Source organism: Ranitomeya variabilis, chromosome 1 (genome assembly GCF_051348905.1).
Source record: "Ranitomeya variabilis isolate aRanVar5 chromosome 1, aRanVar5.hap1, whole genome shotgun sequence".
Lineage (NCBI taxonomy): Eukaryota > Metazoa > Chordata > Amphibia > Anura > Dendrobatidae > Ranitomeya > Ranitomeya variabilis.
Genome location: NC_135232.1, coordinates 545,111,083 through 545,135,840, shown reverse-complemented (window position 1 = coordinate 545,135,840; position 24,758 = coordinate 545,111,083). Strand labels below are relative to the sequence as shown.

The window sequence follows — 24,758 nt, the reverse complement described above, 5'->3', positions numbered from 1 at the left end:
TCAGCCGTGACATCACTGAGAATGCCACCTATCCATCACTAGAGATCAGCGGTGACATCACTGAGAATGCCTCCTATACATCAATACAGATCAGCGGTGACATCACTGAGGATGTCTCCTATGCATCCCCAGAGATCAGCGGTGACATCACTGAGAATGCCTCCTATCCATCACTAGAGATCAGCGGTGACATCACTGAGAATGTAGCCTATCCATCAATAGAGATCAGCGGTGACATCACTGAGAATGCCACCTATCCATCACTAGAGATCAGCGGTGACATCACTGAGAATGCCTCCTATCCATCACTAGAGATCAGCGGTGACATCACTGAGAATGTAGCCTATCCATCACTAGAGATCAGCGGTGACATCACTGAGAATGCCTCCTATCCATCACTAGAGATCAGCGGTGACATCACTGAGAATGTAGCCTATCCATCACTAGAGATCAGCGGTGACATCACTGAGAATGTAGCCTATCCATCACTAGAGATCAGCGGTGACATCACTGAGAATGCTACCTATCCATCACTAGAGATCAGCAGTGACATCACTGAGAATGCCTCCTATCCATCACTAGAGATCAGCGGTGACATCACTGAGAATGCCTCCTATACATCACTGCAGATCAGCGGTGACATCACTGAGAATGTCTCCTATGCATCCCCAGAGATCAGCCGTGACATCACTGAGAATGCCTCCTATCCATCACCAGAGATCAGCGGTGACATTACTGAGAATGCCTCCTATCCATCACTAGAGATCAGCGGTGACATCACTGAGAATGCCTCCTGTCCATCACTAGAGATCAGAGGTGACATCACTGAGAATGCCTCCTATCCATCACCAGAGATCAGCGGTGACATCACTGAGAATGCCTCCTATACATCCCTACAGATCAGCGGTAACATCACTGAGAATGCCTCCTATCCATCACTAGAGATCAGCGGTGACATCACTGAGAATGCCTCCTATCCATCACTAGAGATCAGCGGTGACATCACTGAGAATGCAGCCTATCCATCACTAGAGATCAGCGGTAACATCACTGAGAATGCCTCCTATCCATCACTAGAGATCAGCGGTGACATCACTGAGAATGCAGCCTATCCATCACTGCAAATCAGCGGTAACATCACTGAGAGTGCCTCCTATCCATCACTAGAGATCAGCGGTGATATAACTGAGAATGCAGCCTATCCATCACTAGAGATCAGCGGTGACATCAGTGAGAATGCCACCTATCCATCACTACAGATCAGCGGTGACATCACTGAGAATGCCTCCTATCTATCACCAGAGATCAACGGTGACATCAATGAGAATGCCTCCTATCCATCACTAGAGATCAGCGGTGACATCACTGAGAATGCCTCCTATCCATCACTAGAGATCAGCGGTGACATCACTGAGAATGCAGCCTATCCATCACTAGAGATCAGCGGTGACATCAGTGAGAATGCCACCTATCCATCACTAGAGATCAGCGGTGACATCACTGAGAATGCCTCCTATCTATCACCAGAGATCAACGGTGACATCACTGAGAATGCCTCCTATCCATCACTAGAGATCATCAGTGACATCACTAAGAATGCCTCCTATCCATCACTAGAGATCAGCGGTGACATCACTGAGAATGCCTCCTATACATCACTGCAGATCAGCGGTGACATCACTGAGAATGTCTCCTATGCATCCCCAGAGATCAGCGGTGACATCACTGAGAATGCCTCCTATCCATCACCAGAGATCAGCGGTGACATTACTGAGAATGCCTCCTATCCATCACTAGAGATCAGCGGTGACATCACTGAGAATGCCTCCTATCCATCACTAGAGATCAGAGGTGTCATCACTGAGAATGCCTCCTATCCATCACCAGAGATCAGCGGTGACATCACTGAGAATGCCTCCTATACATCAATACAGATCAGCGGTAACATCACTGAGAATGCCTCGTTTCCATCACTAGAGATCAGCGGTGACATCACTGAGAATGCCTCCTATACATCACTACAGATCAGCGGTAACATCACTGAGAATGCCTCCTATCCATCACTAGAGATCAGCGGTGACAACACTGAGAATGCCTCCTATCAATCACTAGAGATCAGCGGTGACATCACTGAGAATGCCTCCTATACATCACTGCAGATCAGCGGTGACATTACTGAGAATGCCTCCTATCCATCACTAGAGATCAGCGGTGACATCACTGAGAATGCCTCCTATCCATCACTAGAGATCAGAGGTGACATCACTGAGAATGCCTCCTATCCATCACCAGAAATCAGCGGTGACATCACTGAGAATGCCTCCTATACATCACTACAGATCAGCGGTAACATCACTGAGAATGCCTCCTATCCATCACTAGAGATCAGCGGTGACAACACTGAGAATGCCTCCTATCAATCACTAGAGATCAGCGGTGACATCACTGAGAATGCCTCCTATCCATCACTACAGATCAGCGGTGACATCACTGAGAATGCCTCCTATCTATCACCAGAGATCAACGGTGACATCACTGAGAATGCCTCCTATGCATCCCCAGAGATCAGCCGTGACATCACTGAGAATGCCACCTATCCATCACTAGAGATCAGCGGTGACATCACTGAGAATGCCTCCTATACATCACTACAGATCAGCGGTAACATCACTGAGAATGCCTCCTATCCATCACTAGAGATCAGTGGTGACATCACTGAGAATGCCTCCTATCCATCACTAGAGATCAGCGGTGACATCACTGAGAATGCCTCCTATCCATCACCAGAGATCAACGGTGACATCACTGAGAATGCCTCCTATCCATCACTAGAGATCAGCGGTGACATCACTGAGAATGCCTCCTATCCATCACTAGAGATCAGCGGTGACAACACTGAGAATGCCTCCTATCAATCAATAGAGATCAGCGGTGACATCACTGAGAATGCCTCCTATACATCACTGCAGATCAGCGGTGACATCACTGAGAATGTCTCCTATGCATCCCCAGAGATCAGCGGTGACATCACTGAGAATGCCTCCTGTCCATCACCAGAGATCAACGGTGACATCACTGAGAATGCCTCCTATCTATCACTAGAGATCAGCGGTGACATCACTGAGAATGTCTCCTATCCATCACCAGAGATCAGAGGTGACATCACTGAGAATGCCTCCTATCCATCACTAGAGATCAGTGGTGACATCACTGAGAATGCCTCCTATCCATCACTAGAGATCAGCGGTGACATCACTGAGAATGCCTCCTATCCATCACTAGAGATCAGCTGTGACATCACTGAGAATGCCTCCTATCCATCACTAGAGTTCAGTGGTGACATCACTAAGAATGCCTCCTATCCATCACTAGAGATCAGCGGTGACATCACTGAGAATGCCTCCTATCTATCACCAGAGATCAACGGTGACATCACTGAGAATGCCTCCTATCCATCACTAGAGATCAGCAGTGACATCACTAAGAATGCCTCCTATCCATCACTAGAGATCAGCGGTGACATCACTGAGAATGCCTCCTATACATCACTGCAGATCAGCGGTGACATCACTGAGAATGTCTCCTATGCATCCCCAGAGATCAGCCGTGACATCACTGAGAATGCCTCCTATCCATCACCAGAGATCAGCGGTGACATTACTGAGAATGCCTCCTATCCATCACTAGAGATCAGCGGTGACATCACTGAGAATGCCTCCTATCCATCACTAGAGATCAGAGGTGTCATCACTGAGAATGCCTCCTATCCATCACCAGAGATCAGCGGTGACATCACTGAGAATGCCTCCTATACATCAATACAGATCAGCGGTAACATCACTGAGAATGCCTCCTTTCCATCACTAGAGATCAGCGGTGACATCACTGAGAATGCCTCCTATACATCACTACAGATCAGCGGTAACATCACTGAGAATGCCTCCTATCCATCACTAGAGATCAGCGGTGACAACACTGAGAATGCCTCCTATCCATCACTAGAGATCAGAGGTGACATCACTGAGAATGCCTCCTATCCATCACCAGAAATCAGCGGTGACATCACTGAGAATGCCTCCTATACATCACTACAGATCAGCGGTAACATCACTGAGAATGCCTCCTATCCATCACTAGAGATCAGCGGTGACAACACTGAGAATGCCTCCTATCAATCACTAGAGATCAGCGGTGACATCACTGAGAATGCCTCCTATCCATCACTACAGATCAGCGGTGACATCACTGAGAATGCCTCCTATCTATCACCAGAGATCAACGGTGACATCACTGAGAATGCCTCCTATGCATCCCCAGAGATCAGCCGTGACATCACTGAGAATGCCACCTATCCATCACTAGAGATCAGCGGTGACATCACTGAGAATGCCTCCTATACATCAATACAGATCAGCGGTGACATCACTGAGAATGTCTCCTATGCATCCCCAGAGATCAGCCGTGACATCCCTGAGAATGTCTCCTATCCATCACCAGAGATCAACGGTGACATCACTGAGAATGCCACCTATCCATCACTAGAGATCAGCGGTGACATCACTGAGAATGCCTCCTATACATCACTACAGATCAGCGGTAACATCACTGAGAATGCCTCCTATCCATCACTAGAGATCAGTGGTGACATCACTGAGAATGCCTCCTATCCATCACTAGAGATCAGCGGTGACATCACTGAGAATGCCTCCTATCCATCACCAGAGATCAACGGTGACATCACTGAGAATGCCTCCTATACATCACTACAGATCAGCGGTAACATCACTGAGAATGCCTCCTATCCATCACTAGAGATCAGCGGTGACAACACTGAGAATGCCTCCTATCAATCAATAGAGATCAGCGGTGACATCACTGAGAATGCCTCCTATACATCACTGCAGATCAGCGGTGACATCACTGAGAATGTCTCCTATGCATCCCCAGAGATCAGCGGTGACATCACTGAGAATGCCTCCTGTCCATCACCAGAGATCAACGGTGACATCACTGAGAATGCCTCCTATCTATCACTAGAGATCAGCGGTGACATCACTGAGAATGTCTCCTATCCATCACCAGAGATCAGAGGTGACATCACTGAGAATGCCTCCTATCCATCACTAGAGATCAGTGGTGACATCACTGAGAATGCCTCCTATCCATCACTAGAGATCAGCGGTGACATCACTGAGAATGCCTCCTATCCATCACTAGAGATCAGCTGTGACATCACTGAGAATGCCTCCTATCCATCACTAGAGTTCAGTGGTGACATCACTGAGAATGCCTCCTATCCATCACTACAGATCAGCGGTGACATCACTGAGAATGCCTCCTATCCATCACTACAGATCAGCGGTGACATCACTGAGAATGCCTCCTATCCATCATTAGTGATCAGCAGTGATATCACTGAGAATGCCTCCTATCCATCACTAGAGATCAGCAGTGACATCACTGAGAATGCCACCTATCCATCACTAGAGATCAGCGGTGACATCACTGTGAATGCCTCCTATCCATCACTAGAGATCAGCAGTGACATCACTGAGAATGCCTCCCATCCATCACTAGAGATCAGTGGTGACATCACTGAGAATGCCTCTTATCCATCACTAGTGATCAGCCCTGACATCACTGAGAATGCCTCTTATCCATCACTAGTGATCAGTGGTGACATCACTGAGAATGCCACCTATCCATCACTAGAGATCAGCGGTGACATCACTGAGAATGCCTCTTATCCATCACTAGTGATCAGCGGTGACATCACTGAGAATGCCTCCTATCCATCACCGGAGATCAACGGTGACATCAATGAAAACGCCGCTTATCGTATGAGAAGGACACCCTTGTGAGGGCTTAAAACTGAGAAGAGAAATCAGGGGTAATTCTCCCCAGGCATATGGTCATTTAGAGTATAATCTCCTGTCTGTTTCATTCCAGCTGACAGACCCATGTAGGGCCCTGCTTATCAAACAGTTGATTCCTGGGGCTGACATTTGCTATCAGTGATGGGCAAAGTGTAGTAAATAGGTAAAGTGGCAGGTACAGGGGTGTAGGTACAGGGTGGCATGCACAAGACGGTAGGTACAGGGGGACAGGTACAGTGGGGTAGGTACAAGGGGGCAGGTATAGAGGGACACGTACAGTGGAGCTACTATAGGGTGGCCGCTACGGGGGGCAGGTACAGGAGGAAAAGTAAAGGGAGGCAGATACAGAGGGACCTCTGCAGTGGGGTTGCTATACAGGGACAGGTACAGGGGGCAGGCACAGGAGGCAGCTACAGCTACAGTGGGGTTACTATAGGGGGTTTCGCAACAGTGGGGCAGCTAAATGGGGGCCAGGCACAGAAGGGCATGTACAGGGGGCTGGTACAGCGGGACAGGTACAGGCGGTCATTTACAGCTGGGCAGGTACAGGGGAGAGGTACAGCGGGACAAGTACAGGGGTAGTACAGAGAGACAGGTACAGGGGTGCCAGTACAGGGAGGGCTGGTACAGCGTGACAGGTGCTGGGGAGCAGGTACAGCTGGGCAGGTACAGCAGGGTAGGTACAGGGGACCGGTACAGTGGGGTAGGTACAGGGGGCAGGTACAGCAGGGCAGGTACAGGGGGCCGGTACAGTGGGGCAGGTACAGGGGGCAGGTACAGTGGGGCAAGTACAGCAGGGCAGGTACCGGGGCAGGTACAGCAGGGTAAGTACAAGGGGCAGGTACAGTGGGGCAGGTACAGCAGGGCAGGTATAGCGGGATAGTTACAGGGGGCAGGTACAGTGTGGCAGGGTAGGTACAGCAGTGTAGGTACAGGGGGTAGGTACAGCAGGGTAGGTACAATGGGGTATGTACAGGGGCACGTACAGCAGGGTAGGTACGATGGGGCAGGTACATCGGGGCAGGTACCGTGGGGCAGGTACAGGGGGGTTGGCACAAGGGGGCAGGTACAGACGTACAGGTAGTACAGGGGGGCAGGTATAGCGGGGTAGGAATAGGTGGGTTGGCACAAGGGGGCAGGTCCAGAGGGACAGGTAGTACAGGGGGCATGTACAGTTGACAGGTACAGCGGGGTAGATACAGGGGGGCAGGTACAATGGGGCAGGTACTGAGAGACAGGTAGTACATTGGGCAGGTACAGTGGGGCAGGTACAGCGGGGCAGGTACAGCGGGGTAGGTACAGGGGGCAGGTACAGCAGGTTAGGTACAGTGGGGCAGGTACAGTGGGGTAGGTACAGCGGGGCAGGTACAGCGGGGTAGGTACAGGGGGGTTGGCACAAGGGGACAGGGATAATTAGGGTTAATTAGCAGGAGGCGGTGTCCAGAGAGCAGCCCCCTCCTAGCGCACTATATTTAGTATCTAAGCCTCTGGCACCAGAATTCTATGCATGTCGTGTTCATGTATGTTATGGGTAAAGCTGAGAATTAATGACTTGTCCCCGCGGGGTGTGCCCAGAGGGGTCACCTTCCACTGGAAGCATCTCGTTATGACAGATGCCTCTGTAGACAGAGCTCTCGGATATACCGTAAGGCCCCTTTCACACATCAGTCCAACAAATTGATCCGTCGCATCAGTTTTTCACAATCTGCGACGGATCCGTCGAGCCAACAGATTGTGACTGACGGCAAAAAGCTGATGTGTGAAAGGGGCCTTAGACATCCAGCAGGGAAACTGTGATAACATAGGGCATATGGCAGAATGTGTGACTGGGGACCATGCTGGTTGGGTAAGGGGCAATATCAGGGGAAAGGTGCAGGCAGCAGTTAGTAAGCAGCCATGGGTATTTCAGACACATTTGTCCAGGAGGATTGTCAGGGTTGAGGTCAGGGTTTTCCTCAGATGTCAGTAAGAGAAGGAGTCTGTACTGTACATATTGCAGCGTGATGGGCACAGTTAGCAAATGCTTGGTGGCAGGACAGTGGTAAATCCCTGAGGAACCCCCAGGGAGCTGTGGCAGCCCAGAATGTCACACACAGCTTCTTTGAGTTGCCTGAATCCTTCCACAGGATGAGGGGTGGAAGCCACTTTCAGGGAGTGCGAGGCTTCCTTCCCGAGGGCAGTTGTTTACATCAGTCTCCATATGGCGCTGGCTATGTCCGTATCTCACCATTAGGGTCCCTTTCCACTTGCGAGATAAAAAACGGTCCGCAATCTGGACCGAAAAAACGGATGGAACGTATGCGATTTTCATGCGAGTGTCATGCGAGTACAATGCGATTTTTAATCGCATCATCCGTATGACATCCGTATTACTGTCCGATTTGTACGCACCGGTGTCCTTTGAAAAGCCGGCAATTCAGCGCAGTGTACAGTAAAATCACACTGACAGGTTAGAATAGACTAGATATATACACATAGAATAGGTATATATACATATATATATGTCAGTGAGACACCTATATATGTATATTTATATTTAATGCAGCGCTAGATAGCATAAAAGCCGCTAATTCAATTGCCGGCTTTTAATTTCACCTTCACAAACCCGACATGATATGAGACATGGTTTACATACAGTAAACCATCTCATATCCCTTTTTTTTTGCATATTCCACACTACTAATGTTAGTAGGGTGTATGTGCAAAATTTCAGCGCTGTAGCTATTAAATTTAAGGGTTAACTCGCGGAAAAAATTGGCGTGGGCTCCCGCGCAATTTTCTCCGCCAGAGTGGTAAAGCCAGTGACTGAGGGCAGATATTAATAGCCAGGAGAGGGTCCATGGTTATTGGCCCCCCCTGGCTACAAACATCTGCCCCCAGCCACCCCAGAAAAGGCACATCTGGAAGATGCGCCTATTCTGGCACTTGGCCACTCTCTTCCCACTCCCTGTAGCGGTGGGATATGGGGTAATGAAGGGTTAATGCCACCTTGCTATTGTAAGGTGACATTAAGCCAGATTAATAATGGAGAGGCGTCAATTATGACACCTATCCATTATTAATCCAATTGTAGGAAAGGGTTAAAAACACACACACACATGATTACAAAGTAGTTTAATGAAATAAACACAGCGGTTGTTGTAATAATTTATTGCTCTCTCAATCCATCAGGAACACCCTCGCGTGGCAACATAATAAACGCACAAGATACATACCCTCAGATGTCAGATCACGTCCCACGATGTAATCCATCTGAAGGGGTTAACTAATATTACAGGCAGGAGCCCTGCTAATGCAGCGGTGTGCTCGTGCCTGTAATTCCCCGGCGAATGAATGAAATGTAGGTCATTGACCTACATTTCCTTCAGTCGCGGTGATGCGCCCCCTGGTGGATGTCCTCATATGACCTGGAGCGTGGGAAAAAGTTCCCAGGCTGCAGTTCATGAGAACATCCACCAGAGGGCGCCTCACCGCGACTCAATGTAAGTACAGATCCAGCTTTCCTTTCAGCACCCGGGGATTACAGGCACGAGCGAGTGGTTTATTGCAGCTCTGCCTGTAATATTAGTTAACCCCTTCAGATGGATTACTTCGTGGGACGAGACGGTTCACCAGAAGGTATGTATCTTGTGCGGTTATTATTTTTCCAAGCGAGGGCCTGGAAATGGATTGAGAGAGCAATAAATTATTACAACAACCGCTGTGTTTATTTCATTAAACTACTTTTAAATCATGTGTGTGTGTGTTTTTTAACCCTTTCAAACAATTGGATTAATAATGGATAGGTGTCATAATTGACGCCTCTCCATTATTAATCTGGCTTAATGTCACCTTACAATAGCAAGGTGGCATTAACCCTTCATTACCCCATATCCCACCGCTACAGGGAGTGGGAAGAGAGTGGCCAAGTGCCAGAATAGGCGCATCTTCCAGATGTGCCTTTTCTGGGGTGGCTGGGGGCAGATGTTTTTAGCCACGGGGGGGCCAATAACCATGGACCCTCTCCTGGCTATTAATATCTGCCCTCAGTCACTGGCTTTACCGCTCTGGCGGAGAAAATTGCGCGGGAGCCCACGCCAATTTTTTCCGCCATTTAACCCTTTATTTCAGCAGCTACAGCGCTGAAATTTTGCACATACACACTACTAACATTAGTAGTGTGGAATATGCCAAAAAAAAAAGGGATATGAGATGGTTTACTGTATTTAACCATGTCTCATATCCTGTCGGGTTTGTGAAGGAGAGAGCAAAAGCCGGCAATTGAATTAGCGGCTTTAATGCTATCTAGTGCTGCATTAAATATAAATATACATATATAGGTGTCTCACTGACATATATATATGTATATAGACACATTCTATGTGTATATATCTAGTCTATTCTAACCTGTCAGTGTGATTTTACTGTACACCGCGCTGAATTACCGGCTTTTCAAAGGACACCGGTGCGTAAAAATCGGACAGAACTCGCATGGTGCGAGTGCTGTGCGATTTTTTTCTCGCACCCATTGACTTGCATTGGCGAGTCTCGTCCGAGAATCGCAGCAATACGCAGCATGCTGCGATTTTTTTCTCAGCCGATCCAGATTTTTCTCAGTCCGATTTCGGCTGAGAAAAAAATCGCAAATCAAAAGACACCTATTAACTAACATTGGTCCGAGTGCAATCCGATTTTTTATCGGATTGCACGCGTCCGTTTTCCTCGCAAGTGGAAAGGGACCCTTAGGCCGGGGTCACACTAGACCGTAATACGGACGAGTGCTATGCGATAAAAAATCGCATAGCACTCTGCCCAATGTTAATCTATGGTTCAGCTCCCATCATCCGATATTTTCTCCACCGTATTTCGGATCCGAGGGAACTCGCAGCAGGCTGCGATTGTCAGCGTATCTCGGCCGAGACTCGCCAATGAAAGTCTATGGGTGCGAGAAAAAATCGGATTACACACGGACCATGCGTGTGCATTGCGAGAAATACGCAGCGGTGTTCTATAGAAAAGTCGGTAATTCAATTGCCGGCTTTGCATTTCTCCTTCCCAAACCCGACAGGATATGAGACATGGTTTACATACAGTAAACCATCTCATATCCCCATTTTTTTTGCATATTCCACACTACTAATGTTAGTAGTGTGTATGTGCAAAATTTCAGCGCTGTAGCTGCTAAAATAAAGGGTTAAATGGCGGAAAAAATTGGCGTGGGCTCCCGCGCAATTTTCTCCGCCAGAGTGGTAAAGCCAGTGACTGAGGGCAGATATTAATAGCCAGGAGAGGGTCCATGGTTATTGGCCCCCCCGTGGCTACAAACATCTGCCCCCAGCCACCCCAGAAAAGGCACATCTGGAAGATGCGCCTATTCTGGCACTTGGCCACTCTCTTCCCACTCCCTGTAGCGGTGGGCTATGGGGTAATGAAGGGTTAATGCCACCTTGCTATTGGAAGGTGACATTAAGCCAGATTAATAATGGAGAGGCGTCAATTATGACACCTATCCATTATTAATCCAATTGTTTGAAAGGGTTAAAAAACACACACACACATGATGAAAAAGAAGTTTAATGAAATAAACACACAGGTTGTTTTAATAATTTATTGCTCTCTCATTCCATTTTCAGACCCTCGCTTGGCAAAACAATAAACACACAAGATACATACCCTCTCTGATGAACTGTCACGTCCCACGAAGTAATCCATCTGAAGGGGTTAACTAATATTACAGGCAGAGCTGCGATAAACCACTCGCTCGTGCCTGTAATCCCCGGGTGCTGAAAGGAAAGCAGTGATCTGTACTTACATTGAGTCGCGGTGATGCGCCCCTGCTGGATGTTCTCATGAACTGCAGCCTGGGAACTTTTTCCCACGCTCCAGGTCATATGAGGACATCCACCAGGGGGCGCATCACCGCGACTGAATGAAATGTAGGTCAATGACCTATAGTTACCTTCAGTCGCGGTGATGCGCCCCCTGGTGGATGTCCTCATATGACCTGGAGCGTGGGAAAAAGTTCCCAGGCTGCAGTTCATGAGAACATCCAGCAGGGGCGCATCACCGCGACTCAATGTAAGTACAGATCACTGCTTTCCTTTCAGCACCCGGGGATTACAGGCACGAGCGAGTGGTTTATCGCAGCTCTGCCTGTAATATTAGTTAACCCCTTCAGATGGATTACTTCGTGGGACGTGACAGTTCATCAGAAGGTATGTATCTTGTGTGTTTATTGTTTTGCCAAGCGAGGGTCTGAAAATGGAATGACAGAGCAATAAATTATTAAAACAATCTGTGTGTTTATTTCATTAAACTACTTTTTAATCATGTGTGTGTGTGTTTTTTAACCCTTTCAAACAATTGGATTAATAATGGATAGGTGCATAATTGACGCCTCTCCATTATTAATCTGGCTTAATGTCACCTTCCAATAGCAAGGTGGCATTAACCCTTCATTACCCCATAGCCCACCGCTACAGGGAGTGGGAAGAGAGTGGCCAAGTGCCAGAATAGGCGCATCTTCCAGATGTGCCTTTTCTGGGGTGGCTGGGGGCAGATGTTTGTAGCCACGGGGGGGCCAATAACCATGGACCCTCTCCTGGCTATTAATATCTGCCCTCAGTCACTGGCTTTACCATTCTGGCGGAGAAAATTGCGCGGGAGCCCACGCCAATTTTTTCCGCCATTTAACCCTTTATTTTAGCAGCTACAGCGCTGAAATTTTGCACATACACACTACTAACATTAGTAGTGTGGAATATGCAAAAAAAAGGGGGATATGAGATGGTTTACTGTATGTAAACCATGTCTCATATCCTGTCGGGTTTGTGAAGGAGAAATGAAAAGCCGACAATTGAATTACCGGCTTTTCACATATCTCCCGCGGAATTAAATATAAATAGAGTATATATATATATATATATATATATATATATATATATATATATATATATATATATATGTGTGTCTCAATGACATATATATATATATACATATATATATATATACATACTGTATATATGTTTTAACGAACATTTGAGCACATTGGGGTTCCTCAAGGATCAGTCCTAGGCCCCCTCCTCTTCTCTTTGTATACTGCCCCTATTGGACAAACAATCAGTAGATTTGGTTTCCAGTACCATCTCTATGCTGACGACACCCAATTATACACCTCTTCTCCTGCTTTCACTCCGACCGTCTTAGAAAACACCAGTGATTGTCTTACCGCTGTCTCTAACATCATGTCCTCCCTCTATCTGAAACTGAACCTGTCAAAAACTAAACTCCTCGTGTTCTCTCCCTCTACTAACCTACCTTTGCCTGACATTGCCATCTCCGTGTGTGGTTCCACCATTACTCCAAAGCAACATGCCCGCTGCCTTGGGGTTATCCTTGATTCCGAGCTTTCATTCACCCCCCACATCCGATCACTGGCTCGCTCTTCTTATTTGCATCTCAAAAACATTTCTAGAATTCGCCCTTTTCTTACTTTCGACTCTGCAAAAACTCTTACTGTTTCTCTTATTCATTCCCGTCTGGACTATTGTAACTCTCTACTAATCGGCCTCCCTCTTACCAAACTCTCCCCGCTCCAATCTGTCCTGAATGCTGCTGCCAGGATCATATTCCTCACCAACCGTTACACCGATGCCTCTACCTTGTGCCAGTCATTACACTGGCTACCCATCCACTCCAGAATCCAGTACAAAACTACTACCCTCATCCACAAAGCACTCCATGGCTCAGCACCACCCTACATCTCCTCTCTGGTCTCAGTCTACCACCCTACCCGTGCCCTCCGCTCCGCTAATGACCTCAGGTTAGCATCCTCAATAATCAGAACCTCCCACTCCCGTCTCCAAGACTTTACACGTGCTGCGCCGATTCTTTGGAATGCACTACCTAAGTTAATACGATTAATCCCCAATCCCCACAGTTTTAAGCGTGCCCTAAAAACGCATTTGTTCAGACTGGCCTACCGCCTCAACGCATTAACCTAACTATCCCTGTGTGGCCTATTAAAAATAGAAAAAAAAACAAAAAAAAAAAACACATAATCAGGTTCCTTGCATCGTGTTCTCATACACTTTATGCAGTTACTAGCCCTCTGTGTCTGTACTGCTACATACTTAGGCAGTTAACTGGTTCATGCAGCTTTACATGAACACCCGAGCCTTACACTATGGCTGGTCCAAATAACTAAAGCAATTGTTACCATCCACCTCTCGTGTCTCCCCTTTTCCTCATAGTTTGTAAGCGTGCGAGCAGGGCCCTCATTCCTCCTGGTATCTATTTTGAACTGTGATTACTGTTATGCTGTAATGTCTATTGTCTGTACAAGTCCCCTCTATAAGTTGTAAAGCGCTGCGGAATATGTTGGCGCTATATAAATAAAAATTATTATTATTATTATTATTATTATTAATCCATTAGATGTCGGTTTTGCAAGCCTGCGAGACAATATCACAGTACGCATGCCATACGGATTACATACGGAGGATGCCATGCGCAAAATACGCTGACACACCCTGCCTACGGATGACATACGGATCACTATTTTGGGAACATTTCTGCTTATTACAGCCGTAATAAACAGACCGTATTTACATACGCTGAGTGTGACGCCGGCCTAAGATGTGTGAGGAAACCTATTTACTGACATGTGACTTTGTGAAGTTCTTATTGATGTAGAGGGCAGCGCAGCACTACCGTACATGTCACCGAAAGCGGCGCCATCCTATTACCAGTGGTGATAAGTGGCACTAGTAGCTCCTACAGCAAAGGGTATGTGATCAAGTAGAAGTGAGGGTCCCACCGGCAGTGTCCATGGAGAATACAAGCTACGTATACAAGTTACGAGGCAGGTCTCATTTCTCCCAGTGCTGACATGTTTATGTCGTCCGGTGGAACTTTTGCCCCCACATATAATGACCGTTTGGATGTGAAGCTACAGCTGTAAGATTGGCCTTAGTCCCACTCTCTCCTGCCGTCAGGCACTATACGGCCCGCAGTTGGCTCTCAGTACAGGTTTGAGGCTAGGAAAGTTTATCTGCAGTAACATTGAATGCTCGGCAATCGTACTCTACATCTGCCGTCCGGAGCCTCGTATAAACAATCTATTGTTCCCATACCAGAGATAAGTGGGAAAAAAATGATCACAACACTAAAAAATGTACAGTTTGTAGAAAAAGGTTTATAAAATTATAAAGTAATAAGTAAAATCAAACCAACTACACATATGTGAGGATTACATAGAGCTGAGATCACATGAAGAACATACGTGTGAGGATTATATAGATCCATGATCACATGAAGAACATACGAGTGAGGATTATATAGGGCCGCGATCACATGAAGAAGAGACGTGTGATAATTATATAGAGCTCACTCACAGAATTCACAGAAATAAGATATCTAATGGAGTAGAAAATCACCTGGCTCACAGAAAACCCCAATTATTATATAAAAACTGTATACTTTATTAAAACAAAATTCCAGTGCACTATACAATACCGTCACCAAGACACAAAAACACATACCGTATATCAAGATAGAAAAGGCCAAGGATAGTGCCTTGCCCTACCTCTAGATCTCAAACAACCCTACCTGACAGCGGAGGTTGACACCCTATATCCTGCGCAGTGGCGCCCCCGCTCCACGTCGACTGTCCCTTCTATCCCTTATGTTCCCTAATTGGGATGGGATAGAAATATCTTATAAATAAATCTAATATGGGACTTTCAAGAGAATCAGGGATAATGCTAATCAAGGTAGAGGGCCAATAATTGTACAAACCCTACCCTGTCCCTGCCTGACAGCGGAGGTTGGCACCCTATTAAAGATGAATGACAGTGGCGCCCCCGCTACTCGACGTCTATCCCAAAAAGGACCCTATCAATATCGTGTGGCAAGGATGTCTGTAGAACTAAAGTGCTAGAGTACTCTGATATAGCCTCTTACACTATGGGCAAAAATGTAAACAATGAGGGAAGGTTAGGGAGCCCTATATATATGGCATCACAGTTATGCCAAACCATATATGTACCTATTCATAACACCATACAGTTTTTGTACCTAAATGGAGCCTACCCCAGAAGCTCCTTCCTATGAGTGCTCACCCAAATAAATGGTCCATAATAAAAATGCAAACAGATATTCAAAATCATCTTCATATCCCCCACTATAACATTAGTCCCCATTAACATGTATGTGGAACTCGACGCGTTTCCCCTCTGAACATGAGGTTCATCAGGAGTATACATGTAAAAAAAATGACTTAGCTTAGTTGTCATCATGCATTCAAAGCGATAAAATCATCAGGTCACAGGGTGAGTCCCCTCTCGATAAGGTCCCTGAGACACAGTGCCCAGTATGCCCCAAATATAGATTCCTTTGATTACTGGACCGAAGACACATGTGGATCGGCGTGCGTGTAACATACCGGAAGTATCGGCACCCCTCTCCGTGATTGCATTCCACTCACTTGCGCAATTGTGGGAAGGCCTCACCTCCCCGGTGTGCATGCGCCGAGTCTATGTCGTGTGTCCCGTCACGCGCAGGCACCGAATCTGCTGCCTGCGTTCCATAATGCGCAGGCGCAGAAAATGGAAGGTCCCATCTCCCAGAATCTACAGGTCTATAGCCTGTGTTCAATCATGCGCAGGCGCCGAGTCTGCCGCTTGTGTCCCATTATGCGCAGACGCAGACTCTCGATTGCCCGACCAGCAAGACTCGCATATGTTCCACCTACAGCCACCGATGTATATCAGTATTATGTGAGTATTATGCCAGTCTTGCTGGTCAGGCAACGATATTGCACTCTGAACGTTTATATCTATATTCTTGGCATAACTGTGATGCCATATATATAGGGCTCCCTAACCTTCCCTCATTGTTTACATTTTTGCTCATAGTGTAATAGGCTACATCAGAGCACTCTAGCCCTTTAGTTCAACAGACATCCTTGCCACACTATATTGATAGGGTCCTTTTTGGGATAGACGTCGAGTAGCGGGGGGCGCCACTGTCATTCATCTTTAATAGGGTGCCAACCTCCGCTGTCAGGCAGGGACAGGGTAGGGTTTGTACAATTATTGGCCCTCTACTTTATCATTATCCCTGATTCTCTTGAAATTCCCATATTAGATTTATTTATAAGATATTTCTATCCCATCCCAATTAGGGAACATAAGGGATAGAAGGGACAGTCGACGTGGAGCGGGGGTGCCACTGCGTAGGATATAGGGTGTCAACCTCCGCTGTCAGGTAGGGTTGTTTGAGATCTAGAGGTAGGGCAAGCCACTATCCTTGGCCTTTTCTATTTTGATATATCTGTTTTTGTGTCTTGGTGACGGTATTGTATAGTGCACTGGTATTTTGTATTAAAGGGAACCTGTCACCCCCAAAATCGAAGGTGAGCTAAGACCACCGTCACCAGGGGCTTATCTACAGCATTCTGTAATGCTGTAGATAAGCCCCCTGATGTATCCTGAAAGATGAGTATAAGAGGTTCGATTATGCTCACCTGGGAGGGTGGTCCGATCCGATGGGCGTCGCAGTCCGGTCCGGGGCCTCCTATCTTCATAGGATGATGTCCTCTTCTTGTCTTCACGCTGCGGCTCCAGCGCAGGCGTACTTTGTCTGCCCTGTTAAGGGTAGCGCAAAGTACTGCAGTGCGCAGGCGCCGGGACTCTCTGACCTTTCCCGGCGCCTGCGCACTGCAGTATTTTGCTCTTCCCTCAACAGGGCAGACAAAGTACACCTGCACCGAAGCTGCAGCGTGAAGACAAGAAGAGGACGTCATCGTATGAAGATGGGAGGTGCTGGACCGGACCGCGACGCCCATCGGACCAGACCGCAGTGGGACCGCCCGAGTGAGTATAATCTAACCTCTTTTTCTCATCTTTCAGGATACATCCGGGGTTATCTACAGCATTACAGAATGCTGTAGATAAGCCCCTGATGCCGGAGGGCTTAGCTCATCTTCGATTTTGGGGGTGACAGGTTCCCTTTAATAAAGCATACATTTTTTTATGTAGGATTACATAGAGCACAATCACATGAAGAAGAGACGTGTGAGGATTATATAGAGCTATGATGAGATGAAGAAGAGAAGTATGAGGATTACATAAAACCGACATCACATGGAGAAGAGACGCATGAGTATTAGATACAGCCTCGATGACATCTAGAAGAAGAGACGTGTGAGGATTATATAGAGCCAAGATCACATGAAGAAGAGACGTGTGAGGATTATATAGAGTCACAATGACATGTAGAAGAGAAGTGTGAGGATTATATAGAGCCTCAATCACATGGAGAAGAGACGTGTTAGGATTATAAAGAGCTGCAATCATATCAAGAAGAGAGGTGTGAGGATTATATAGAGTCGCAATCACATGAGGAAGACACGTATGAGGATCAAATACAGCCATGATCAAATGAAGAAGAAGAGACGTTAAAGGATTATATAGTGCCGCGATCACATGGAGAAGAGACATCTGAGGATTATATAGAGCCACGACCACATGAAGAAGAAGAGACTTGTGAGTAGTATATAGAGCCACCACCACTTGAAGAAGAAGAGACATGTAAGGATTTTATGGCGCCATGACTACATGAAGAAGAGACACGTGAGGATCATATAGAACCACGATCACATGAAAAGGAGGCATGTGAGGATTGTAAAAAGCCGTGATCACATGAAAAAGAGACATGTGAGAATTACAGTGGGGAAAAAAGAATTTAGTCAGCCACCAATTGTGCAAGTTCTCCCACTTAAAAAGATGAGAGAGGCCTGTAATTGACATGATAGGTAGACCACAACTATGAGAGTCAAAATGAGAAAACCATTCCAGAAAATCACCTTGTCTGATTTGGCAAGATTTATTTTTGAAAATTATGGTGGAAAATAAGTATTTGGTCATTAACAAAAGTTCATCCTAATATTTTGTTATATATCCTTTGCTGGCAGTGACAGAGGTCAAACGTTTTCTGTAAGTCTTCACAAGGTTGGCACACACTGTTGGTGGTATGTTGGCCCATTCCTCCATGCAGATCTCCTCTAGAGCAGTGATGTTTTGGGCCTGTCGATGGGCAACAGGGACTTTCAACTCCCTCCAAAGGTTTTCTATGGGGTTGAGATCTGGAGACTGGCTAGGCCACTCCAGGACCTTCTTATGCTTCTTACAAAGCCACTCTTTCATTGCCCTGCCGGTGAGCTTGGGATCATTATCATGCTGAAAGACCCATCCACGGTTCATCTTCAATGCCCTTGCTGATGGAAGGAGGTTTGCAATAAAAATCTCATGATACATGGCACCATTCATTCTTTCATGTACACGGATCAGTCGTCCTGGTCCCTTTGCAGAGATACAGCCCCAAAGCATGATGTTGCCACCCCATGCTTCACAGTAGGTATGGTACTCTTTGGATGCAACTCAGCATTCTGTCTCCTCCAAACATGACGAGTTTTGTTTCTACCAAACAGTTCTACATTGGTTTCATCAGACCATATGACATTGTCCCAATACTATTCAGGATAATCCAAATGCTCTCTAACAAACTTAAGACAGGCCTGAACATGTACTGGCTTAAGCAGGGGGACACGCTTGGCACTGCAGGATCTGAATCCCTGGTGCCGTAGTGTGCTACTGATGGTAGTCTTTGTTACGATGGTCCCAGCTCTATGCAGGTCATTCACTAGGTTCACCTGTGTAGTTCTGGGATTTTTGCTCACCATGCTTATGATCATTTTGACTCCACGGGATGAGATCTTGCGTGGAGCCCCAGATCAAGGGAGATTATCAGTGGTCTTATACGTCTTCCATTTTCTTATTATTGGTCCCACAGTTGATTTCATCACACCAAGCTGCTTGCCTATTACATATTCAGTCTGCCCAACCTGGTGCAGGGCTACAATATTGTTTATGGTGTCCTTCGACAGTTCTTTGGTCTTCACCATAGTGGAGTTTGGAATGTGACTGTTTGAGGTTGTGGACAGATGTCTTTATACTAATAACAAGTTCAAACAGGTGCCATTACTACAGGTAATGAGTGGAGGACAGAGGAGCCTCTTAAAGAAGAAGTTACAGGTCTGTGAAAGCCAGAAATCGTGCATGCTTCTAGATGACCAAATGCTTATTTTCCACCATAATTTGCAAAATAAATCTTACCAAATCTCGCTTTGTTTTCTCATTTTGACTCTCATAGTTGTGGTCTACCTATCATGTCAATTACTTGCACAATTGGTGGCTGACTAAATATTTTTTTTCCCCACTGTATATAGAGCTGCAGTCACATGAAGCAGAGGACGTGTGAGGATTTTATAGAGCCTCGACTACATGAAGAAGAGACGTGTGTGTATTATATAGAGCCACAACCACATGAAGAAGTGACGTGTGAGGATTATATAGGGCCGTGATCACATGAAGACGAGAAGTGTGAGGATTATATAGAGCTGTGATCACATGAAGAGACGTGTGAGAATTATATAGAGCAGCGATCACATGAAGAAGAGACGTGTGAGGATTATATAGAGCTGATCACATGAAGAAGAGATGTGTGAGGATTATATAGAGCTGTGATCACATGAAGAAGAAGAGATGTGTGGGGATTTTAGCAATATTTTCTAGGATTGTGTTCTGATACAGACTTGTCAGGCGGCGTTAGTATGTGATCTGTAGACATCAAATATTGCACATACTCCGTTTCATGTTGTGGGTGGAGGTCAGGTGGTTGGAGCTTTGCTGGTAACAATACTTTCCTGTTGTTGGCATGCTGCTTTTCGTGGCAGGAAGCTTATATGCTAGTCACCCCCCTCACACTTAAACAGTGTTTATAGTAAAATGGCCGTCTGTCTCCTGGTTATGGTAACTGGTTACTCATTCACCGGCTGTCTAACTATGTGACTCTGTAAAACTGATTGTTAACCCTGGCACTGCTGGAGAGGAGAGGATAGTACTGGAGAGGTTGGTAATGTGAGGGTTCAGAACAGGAGGTGTGAATTGAGCCCAAGGGTGACATACAGAACTTAAGCCTTTTCCTGACTACAAAGCCTAGCACAGAGAAATCCACGACCCAGGGCACCAGACATCATCCTTTTGGTATCTTTATTGGTATAGAACAATCACAACGTTTTGACTGTGCAGGGCCTTTATGAAGCCTTAGATAAAGAGAGATGCTGGATTTATAATACTTTGTGAAGGGTGGATTTCCCTGCCTCCCTTCTTGCTTTTAGTCAATATTAGCGAATGCTACAACTTGTAGTTCCTATTTCAGTTTTCTTATTGTTGCTGCGTCTGTAGACTTGGCAGCACATTGTTATAATGCCGCATGTCAGTGAGGAATTTTGCTGATCCCAAACTCCTCCAGGAGATCTTAAAACTCATTAATGGCAGATTTGTGTTTGTTATTTTTCTTGTGTCACCAGAGAATTAACCCCTAAGGGTTAACATTCATGTTTCATGGAGCAGTTTTCACTGACTGGTGGCAGGGATGAACTCGGATCTGCTCTGCCATTTACCAGTAATCAAGAGAGAACATCGGGGGAACCGCCGGGCGAATAGACTTTAATTTCGCTATAACTGCAAAACCTAATTGTTTTTGAAACATTCCTCCAATATTAACTCAGAAGAGACTGACCCCAGGGACTCATATGGCTCATGGGCTGTGTAACTACACAAACATGTACATATGTAGCACAGCTGATTCTGCCAGATGACAAAACCGACAGATGTAGCAGATCTGAGTGTGAAATGCAGCAGAGCTGACAATGAAATGTACCAGATCTGGACTACGGAGACAGTTGAGACTGTGCAATGAGCGAGATGTTCATGACAGATTCACAAAACTGCCATATGTAGCAGAGATGATGCAAATACAAAAGAGCTACATCAAATGTAGTAGGGCTGACGGTGAGAAGTAGTTGGAATGGCGTGTGCATCCCAGAGCCCGAGCGCCAAGGGGGCACCAATAAGTCACTTTGGTTTACCAAGAGTAAAGACAGTAAGTCGAATATTTGCATATTGCTCACTTAGTATACATTTAGCAGAGCCAACTGTGTGGCCATGCACAAATCATAATCATGATACAGACTTGAAATAAAAACTACTTACTGCGACTTTTCTGTATAATATCCTGGATGATGGGTGTGAAGTTGACCGGTTCTGTCTCGTTTATGTTCATGTCAGCTATGGTCATGTTTTTGAGTTTTCCCAACTCCACATATGGACCCTCGATGGTGAAGTAGCATGGACGATCGTCCTGTTTGTCCACGCTGTACAGCACCATGGCTCGTCTGCTCCAGTTGTAATGCTGATGGAGGTGGACCACAAACTGGCCCAGCTTCAAATAGATGGGACCCATCCTGGTGGTGAACTTGTACTCCTCAACTTTCTCACCAAATCCATAGGCACTAGCCCCAGCCGTAATAAGAGGGACCTTCCAGTGACCCGTGAAGCGACCAACTGGCGCAGCCGAATACATGCACCCTGGGCCGATGAATGCCGCTGGTTTGTAGGTGAACTGAAAATCTACAGCTACCAACGGGGCCGACGCGTCCGAGCATTTTCCATATTTGTTCTCACTGTTTCCGAACACGGGCCAAACATTGAGGTCAGGCAGAAGACTGGAGTCATTGTTGATACGTTCGATGGCCAACCTAATGGCAGGCCCGACTCTGGGCAGCGCCCATGGATACTGGGTGTTGGTTTCAGGAAGAACCACGGCCAGCGTTAAATTCTGAACTTCTGTTTGAAAACTGCGGCCGAGGAACCAAATCAACAACAGAGCTGGGACCCGAACTCCTGCCATGACTACAGGGACCTCATGATCCGAATTTCAAAAGATAAGTCTGGGAAAATCTGGAGCGTGCAACAGTCCTTCTGGGTTCAGCGGCACATATTGCTGCTCCTCGTGTGGCGATACATCCAGACTCCTGTTAATCATCTCCTCGTCTGTGTGAGAGCAAAAGGCAGAGAATGTCGCACTCAGCCATTAGATTCTCACTGCTGGAAGTAACTAGAGGACAGGATCCGTATTATCTGGAGGCTGGCTTCCTTTTTTCCTTCCCCTGACTCAATGACAAAAGGGTTGTTATCATTCAGCCCTGCTTGTTAACCCTTTTCCAGCTGCGTGGACAACCCGAAACATCCAGGTTCCTTTCACCGGCTTCCTCCAACTGGATCTTAAAGCCAAGGCGAATCCACAGGGTTATTGCGGAAGAGGCAATACGTCCAACCCTGAAACTTGGAGGGCACCCAGAATTTTGCTGGAGAACACAATTGAAAGATTTGGCTTTTTTTCCCTCCACTAATTGGAATAAATATTTTAATCCAGAGATTTGAGTGATTTTCAAAAAATGAAAATAAATCAATATGGAAAACACAAGATTCCCAGTAAGTTCTTTTGGCAGAGCTATAACCAAAGGACAGGGAAGAAGGAAGAAGGAAAGAAGCTGGGCAGTGAGGGAGAGATCGCACACTGGGGATGAGGAGGTTCTGAGAGGGACACAGGAGGATGAGCAAGGAAAGGAGGGTGGCAGAGTAAGAAAGGTGGAGGACGGGAAGAGAGGGATTGTGTAAGCGAGAGACAGGTAGCTGGCAGAATGTGAGAGAGCGCTGAGAGGGGAGCACAGAGAAGACTGGGAGGGGGGCAAAGTAGGGTGTGGTGATACTCAGAAGCACAAAGTCAGGAAGGTGACAGCAGCAACCAAGAAATGGAGGAAGTACTAAGAGGAGGAAGGAAGAAATCCCTGTCACACACAGTACTCAGTGGGGGCAGAAGGGAAACAAGTACTACTGAAGAGATAATACGAGTATTATAGAGAGTATCAGAGAGATAGTATCTCTGAAGAGATAATATGAGTATTAGGCCCGCGTCACACATAACGTATAAAAAAATCGGTCTGTTTTTTACTGCCGAGATTCGCAGAAATGTTCCCAAACTGTGACCGTATGTCATCCGTGTGCAATGAGAGGATGTGATTTTTTATCATCAAAGTATCCGTGTGACATCCATAGTGTGACATCCATATGTCATCCATATGGCATCCGTATGGCGAGATTTTCTCACCGGCTTGCAAAATAGACACATAATGGATCCATGGCCTCAAATTTTCGTGAAACCTAGTGCAGCGCCCCAGAGTCCTGGTCATTGCAGTACTGTGGCTCTGCCGCTAAGGGAGGCTATGGTACGTCTGATGGCACTGAAGGAGTTCATCTGACCAGGTATCACAGACATCAATACATTTCACAGTCTGGCCTCCAGGGGGAGCTAAGGGTTCTATTTATTAGGCCACTTCTCACAATCTGGTAAAACTGGGGGTTAGGCAGGAAGTTAGAACAGAAAGCTGACTGGGTTGGAACCAGGCAACACCTTGTGGCAGAGGGTGTTGTAGGGGAAGATTCGGAGGGGTCCCTGTCAGGGGTGGGATCCTGACCGAGGCCTAGCAATCAGAGAGAACGCTACGGGACCGCGCCTGCACGATATAGTGGCGGTACCCCAAGAAAGGACAAGAAGCAAGATTTATTGTGCTGAGTGAGAAACGAGATCAACGCAACTAGGAGAATACCAGTAGGAGTCGTGCTGTAAGATCGAGGCAACATCCTATTGAGGCGCATAACCGGTGGCCGGAACGCCGAGGAAGTATAGAGCTCCAAGCCAAACTTCAAAACTACGGCAGGACAGTCAGTCACAGGCGGGCTGTCTCACACAGACCCAGGAAGACACAGGGGGGTAACAACAGGAGAGGGGTGACGATAGAGCCCAGGAAGAACCTCCGAGCCTCCCCGTCATACGGGTGCGTCCTAACCGTAAGATCAGGGGGACGTAGAAGAACATCAGAATCGAGTTGTGAGGGAACACGAGAAACAGACACAACAGTTGTGGGGTACTATCCCG

At 46.6% G+C, this 24,758-nt stretch overlaps 1 protein-coding gene across 2 annotated transcripts in view; it reads right to left on the bottom strand.

Moving 5' to 3' along the window:
- Window positions 1-23,500, bottom strand: part of NPR1 (natriuretic peptide receptor 1) — a 381,588-nt gene extending 358,088 nt beyond the window's left edge. For both annotated transcript variants that reach the window (XM_077255010.1, XM_077255016.1), the window contains exon 1: window positions 21,974-23,500. In XM_077255010.1, the coding sequence (XP_077111125.1) occupies window positions 21,974-22,670 (697 nt within the window). In that variant the 5' untranslated portion in view covers window positions 22,671-23,500. The remainder of the gene's footprint in view (window positions 1-21,973) is intronic.
- Window positions 23,501-24,758: the final 1,258 nt, after the last annotated feature.